The following is a 6,943-nucleotide window of genomic DNA, read 5'->3' as shown; positions in this document are numbered from 1 at the left end:
ATGTTGCAAAATAAATAATGAGATATTATTTTGATATAAATTAAATTATAAATTTTTAAGTGAAATGTAAATATTTTTTATACTTTCTCACTTAAATTTTTTTAAAAAATATTAATTAATAATTATGCTTTATTTGTTAAAAAAACTATTTCTATTTATTAATGGTATAATATTATAAATTGAATTATAAATTTTAAATTCACATAATATTATTTTAATATAAATTAACCGTAAATTTTAATTGAAAAATTAATTGAATTAATAAATTTTAAATATGGAAAGGTTTATATATATATATATATATATATATATATATATATATATATATATATTTAATTAAAATAAAAATTCAATAATTTTAAAGAAAATAATTCCTTTCTTTCAAATCCCAAAAAAGTAGGTTTCAATTGAAAACCGCAGCTCGTGTTTATTTGGGTGGAAGAGTTCATTGGATGATGAATGAATAAAAAAGCCTGTTGAAAATAAACGAAGAACGAGAAAATTTATGCGGTAGGCTTATCAAAGTCTACGTTAAAGGAAAGCTAAAAAAATTTAAACGTTTTACTATTTTTTATATTTATATTTTAATTTTAAAATTTTAAATAATAAAATCAATGCGACTCAATTTTAATCATTTATTTTAATTAATTTTAATCAAAAAATTTTTAATCTATATATCGTACCACATAAAATTATTTCTCTAAAAATTTATTGAATAAAAAAATATAAATATTTATGTTAATTCATATTTATATTTAAAAATTTTAAATTTTAAATAATAAAATTATTTTTTTTAATTTATTATAATAATAACAAAAAAATTAAATTAAATTTTAAAAAATTAATAGCAAATTATAATATGATGTCCCAAATTTTATATTAATAAATATATAATTCTTTAATTTAAATTTTATATTGAAAATATATTTATTTTATATTTATTATATGTAATACTAAATAAAAATTAATTACAAATAAATTTTTTACTACATAAAATATCACATGTAAATATTATATATTAAAATATTTTATTAAAAGTTTATAATCACTATTATAAATTATTATATATGTCATTTTAATATATAAAAAATTACACTTTATATTAATAATATAAAATAAAATAAAATATTATATATTTTAAAAACTATTTTATTAGTGAAATAAAATTTTAGAAATTATACCGTAATTTTTTAATAACTTTTCAGATTCAATTTAATTATTTTGATTATAATCGAAATAAAATAAAAAAATTTAATTTTATTATTTAAAATTTAAAGTTTTAAATGTAAAAATTAATTAATATAAACTTTTGAATTAAAAATATTTTGTTCAAAATTTAATGAAAATAAATATATATAATTAAGCAAAAATGAAAAAATTAATTTTATTGTCTAACATTGAACATGTAAGATATGGTAAACATTTTAATTCTTTTGTCTAAAGGTCTAAAGAAAATTAATAACTATATTATTTTCACTTAATTATTGTGAAATGTAGTTAGAGGAAATCAATAAAATTAAATAGTAAAAATTTTACTATACAATACAATAATTTATTATAATTATATAAATTTTATTGCAATCAATAATTAATATTTAAAAATTATAGAGCATATAATAATTTTTTTTATAAATAAGAAAATAATATAAGTTAAAAAAGAAAAAATCTATGATAAGGTAACTTTTAATCTTCGCAAAATATTTTAGCAATGAAGAAACTAAAACGGCAATTTCATAAGGCTAAATTTATGTCTTAAACGATGGTGATGGTGCTTACACTACATTAATATGCAAATGTTGTTGCTGAAATGCCATTGAGGCTGAGCCAGAGATAAGAATGAAATAAAAAATTTTCATAGAAGAATTGAATCAAACTACTCAAAATAAAAATCGCTCAAGATGAATTTGAATGGAATCGAGAATTTCTCGCGTTGTACTTCATCTGTTTACTAGGGTGGTAATTTCCAATATTGGGCAATACCTGAGTTGATTTACTTCATCTTTGGTGTTTGGTGGCTCTCCTATTTTTGTTAGGTTTCTATAGAGATCTCGCAAGTAAGAGGGATTCTCTTGGATGTGCTTTTCATGGACGACGGTGGCAACAGTGCAAGGATACTCTTCCTTGCCTTAGGTTTCCCTTTTGGGCCTTGGGTCTCCTTGTTTGTTCTTACTGACTTTTGGGCTTTGAAGCTTATTTTGTACTTTAGTGGTTTTGCTTTGCTAAATTTAGATAGCGTATCCTTGTCAAATTTATGCTTTTTTTTTTTTTTTCCAAGTAACTTTATAGTTCTCTTCATCGAGACGCAAAATTGACTCGGTATTAATTATTGTACAGACCCAAAAGAAACCGCGCACAACTAATTGGTAAATTCTGCCGAAAACAGCTATAGTTCTATCATCTAGGGACGTAGTCTGGGGTCAAGCTTACGAAGAAGTGGACCATGTCTTGTTAAATTAATTATTAATTTTAATGTTTTGAATCATTTAGACGCCAACTTCTATTAAATTATAGTTTCCATCGAATAACGTATAAGATTTTAGACTTCAAAGCCCACCCAAACAAACAACTAAGAGTTAGTCTGTGAATAATTAACTCAATATTTCAGCTCTTCAAACACAGCAGGAATTTTACAAGAAGTTTCTGTCAAATAGTTTTTTTGACTTTTATCATTCAACAAATAACTTTTGACATCGTATCAGCTTCAGCTGAAGAAATTTTGTGCACCAAGAAGGAAACAGCCTGTGGGTGTCCTTGTAATCAATAGAATAACAGATGAATGTATAATCACTAATCATGTATAGGCATCATCAATGAGCAGGTTATGTATCGGAATATAAAATTGTTTCCGAGAAATGGCTGATTAAGCACCAAATTTGGGAACTTTGGCAGTTGAGATTTGAGCAAGAAAATGCTCTGCCACAATCCTGCGCTGAATCTTTCCAGTAGCTGTTTTTGGGAGAGAATCAGTGATGAAAACCTTCTTGGGAACCTTGAAACTTGCAAGATTCTTTTTGCAGTGGCGAAGTACTTCAGCCTCGTCAATTTCTGATCCTTCCCTTGGAATTATAGCACAATTTATCTGCAATTGATGAAAAGAACATTCAAGTTAAAGGCCACAAGTAATTCAGAACCACCAAAGTGTTTGTTCTCTAAGAGGGAATGGTTTCTCACCTCTTCACCATATTTATCATCTGGGACTCCAAAGGCTACTGCCTGGGCAATGTCTTGATGAGACAGAAGTACTGCGTCAACTTCAATCGGTGAGATCTTCTCGCCTGAAAATATTGAACCAAACACATATTCAGTAGACAGAATCAATAACCTAAAAAGGTATTCCCACAATCGTGCAATGAAAATCATACCTCCACGGTTAATGAGCTCCTTGATCCTACCCACTAGGTGCAAGTATCCATCCGAGTCGAAAAACCCAACATCTCCGGTATGGAACCACCCGAATTGAAATGCAGATTTATTAGCCTCGACATTGTTCTTATAGCCCTTAGTCACATTTGGTCCTCTAATGCATACCTCCCCACTAACACCAGCCGATTGCACTACCCCGTTCTCATCCAACACCGCCATTTCTTGACCAACGGGTCTCCCAACCGACCCGGCCTTGTGCCCACCATCTTCGGGTAACGGGTTAGAAGCCATCAAATGAGACGCCTCAGTCATTGCATAGGCCTCCAATACGGGAGCCCCGAAAGCCTCCTCCAGGCGGTCCAATATAGACGGTGCCAAAGATGCGCTGCAGCTCCGGATGAACCTCAGTTTCGGGTAAGCTGGCTCCGGCTTGCTGACGTGGCGGTCGAGTATGATTTGGTGAATCGTGGGGACGGCGGTGTACCAAGTGGCTTTATAAGCAATCATGTCTAGCCAGAAAGTCGAGGCCGAGAACCTTCCCGCGGATGGAAGAGCGACGGCGGCTCCAGACACTAGTGAGCTCAACAGACCGGCAAGTAAACCATGAACGTGAAACAGAGGCAACACGAGAACAGTGGAATCAGATTCAGTGAGCCTATACACAGACTTTATGTTCAAAACAGAGGAAGCGAGATTAAGCTGAGTCAAAGGCACGCCTTTGGGGCGGCTGGTGGTGCCAGATGTGTGTAGGAAGAGCGCCACATCAGACGCGTCGTTGAGGAGTCCGCTGACCGAAGCGACGTTTGACTCGGTATTTGACGAAAAGAGGGCCATCGTTTTTATTTTTTCATTGAGCGTGGCGGCCACGCGAGGTATGTTGAGCTTGGCGGCAGCGGATTGAGCGGATTGGATGCCTTCTGGTGACGTAACGAGGAGCTTTGATTCAGAGTCGGAGAGGTAAAACTCGAATTCCTCGGCCGTATAAGCGGGATTTAGCGGCGCTGCGGTGGCTCTACACCGAATAACGGCCAAAAACATCACCACAAACTGCCAAAAAAAAATTGTACATTAGGTATTAACGTTAACGCTTCCTAACCAAACAAATTTCAAATTTAATTGAAAATATTCAACGATGACGAAAAGCCTGGAAAATTTTCTACCCTTATTAATTTTTGCATTTTTCTGATACTCCAAACAAGCAGAGCAACTGTTTGGATACTATATTAAAGCATGCAGATGTTAACAGTAGTCCATCTACAAGACAAACATACCTCAACGGTGTTTGGAAAAGTGAGAGCGACGACATCGCCAGGAGCGACACCGGAAGCGACAAGGAGAGAAGCGGCGTGATCAACAAGGTGGCGCAACTCTGAGTGCGTCAAATCGAGTCTACCAGAAACAGAAAGAGCACGGCGATTTGGGAACTCAGTTGCAGATTTGTGCAACAACCCAGTCAAGGTAAGTCTCTCCATTTGTTGAACGAAAAAGCTCAGAGAAAAACAGAGAAATGGGAGATGATGAGAAGAAAGACAAGTGTGGAAGAAAAGGAAGATGCGAAGGCAATCTTATAGGGAGGGAGTTCAGGGGGAGGTTGTAGCCAGGAAGGTGAGATAAGGAAGAAAAGTTAAAGAGGGACGGTCAGTGTTTGTGTGCCAGCCAGACCAGTGGCGAGGCATGGGCTTCGAGAACTGTGATTTTCATATATCTGAATCAGCATTTTGTCTTGTCACGACACGTGGATTTTATGAAGCGAGGAATAATATGGGGTGGCTGTCTATCGGATACCCTTGTGTTTATATGGCTGTTAACCGGACAACCAAAATTGTCTCGTTTGTTTTTGTTGTATTATTAGATTATCTATTGTGAATCTTGCTCTTACGAATTTATATAAATTTAGGCCTTGATTCAAATCCTCCAAGCAAATTATTTTCTAAATAGCTTTTATAAATTTCTAAAAGTCTAAAAAAGAATTGTTAACTAAACATACTAAATATATCTACTCTCTAAAAATTTAAAATTTTTTAATTAATTTAATTTCAATTAAATAAATTTCAATTTTAAATTATAAATTTATATAAATTCACTTTAAATAAAAAATTTATAAAAATTTATATAAATTTAGTTTAAATAAAAATTTTTAAACAAATTAAGATAAGCTTTATGTGATTGAGGCGTACATTGAAGCATCTTGTTAAAGTGCTCATACTATATTATTCTCTTTATTTTATAATTTTTTTATTTTATTTTTTTATACATATAAAAAATATAATTTTTTTATTAATTTTTTAAAAATATCTATTCTAAATATATTAAATTTTATTAAATATTAAGAAATATATTTAAAGGTTTTTTTAAAATTAAAATAAAATTAAATAAAATTATAATCATTAATTTATATATTATATAATTTTAAAAAATAAACTATAATTTTAATATAATTAAAAAGTAAAATATGAATAAAAATTATAAAATAAAGGAAAAAATATAGTATATTATATTATATAAAATAAAATATTATATATTAATATCGAGATAGAAATGGCCATTATATTATTTGTGTTGCACGGAGAAACGAAATACAACTCTCACATCAACCATCTAACGTGGCACCTTTTATTTAACTAGTTCTTACAAATATTTGCACTCGTTTTATATATTAGCTGCTCAGGGCAGTATTAAAAAATTATTTTTGGATAGGCCAATATACTATTCCCTCTATCTTAATAATTTTTATTTATTTTATTTTTTAAAAAGATAATTTTTTATTAAATTCTTAATTATATTCATTTTAAATATATTAAGTTTTATTAAATACTAAAAATATTTAAATATTAATTTAAAAAAATAATAATTAATGAAATTTTTTAAAAAATAATATAAAATTAAATAAAATTATAAATAAAAAATTTAAAAAAAAAACTCTAATATCATTTTTCAATAAATTGGTAGGTATAATTTTAAAAAATCATGGAAATATTTTTTTCATAATTTTTATTTTTTAATTATCTCAAAGTTATTATTTTTTTACACTATAGTAATATTTTTTTTTATAATTTTTATCTATTTTTTTAATTTAATGTATTTAAAATGATATAATTAGAAAATTAATAAAAAATTATATTTTTCGATATGTGTAAAAAAATAAAGTGAATAAAATTTATGGGATGAAAGATGTATATAAATTAATTATTATAATCTATTTAATTTTATTTTATTTATAAAAATTTTTTAAAACATTTTTTAATATTTAATATTTTAAAATAAATATAATTGAAAATTAATAAAAAATATATTTCTGTCTAAAAAATATAATAAATAAAAATTATAATATATACGAATTTTAATTTTATTAAACAATTTTAACTCTTGTTTTTAATTGTCACTACTTAAAAAGCAAATATAAATTTTAAATGATTAAGTGTTAAAAAAATTAATAATGTAATACAAATGAATGTAGTGTGAGATTAATTTAAAAAAAAAGCATAAATAAAAGTATATAAAAATTGAACCATTATAATTTTAAGAATGTAACCAAAATCATTTTTTTCAGGTAAATAACTTAAATTTAAAAATTAGTAAC

The 6,943-nt window shown here is 28.0% G+C and overlaps 1 protein-coding gene across 1 annotated transcript; it reads right to left on the bottom strand.

Annotated features, from left to right (window-relative positions):
- Positions 1-2,573: 2,573 nt before the first annotated feature.
- LOC110627757 (probable CoA ligase CCL9) lies at positions 2,574-4,923 on the bottom strand. Its single transcript, XM_021774121.2, has 4 exons — positions 4,635-4,923; positions 3,363-4,410; positions 3,172-3,275; positions 2,574-3,079 (listed from the first exon to the last, which is right to left on the bottom strand). The coding sequence occupies exons 1-4, from the start codon at positions 4,833-4,835 to the stop codon at positions 2,861-2,863; spliced, it is 1,572 nt and encodes a 523-aa protein (XP_021629813.1). The 5' UTR covers positions 4,836-4,923; the 3' UTR covers positions 2,574-2,860.
- Positions 4,924-6,943: the final 2,020 nt, after the last annotated feature.

Source organism: Manihot esculenta, chromosome 1, assembly GCF_001659605.2.
Source record: "Manihot esculenta cultivar AM560-2 chromosome 1, M.esculenta_v8, whole genome shotgun sequence".
NCBI classification, from domain to species: domain Eukaryota; kingdom Viridiplantae; phylum Streptophyta; class Magnoliopsida; order Malpighiales; family Euphorbiaceae; genus Manihot; species Manihot esculenta.
Note: the sequence above shows the minus strand (reverse complement) of the source record. Positions and strands in the feature narration are given on the sequence as shown.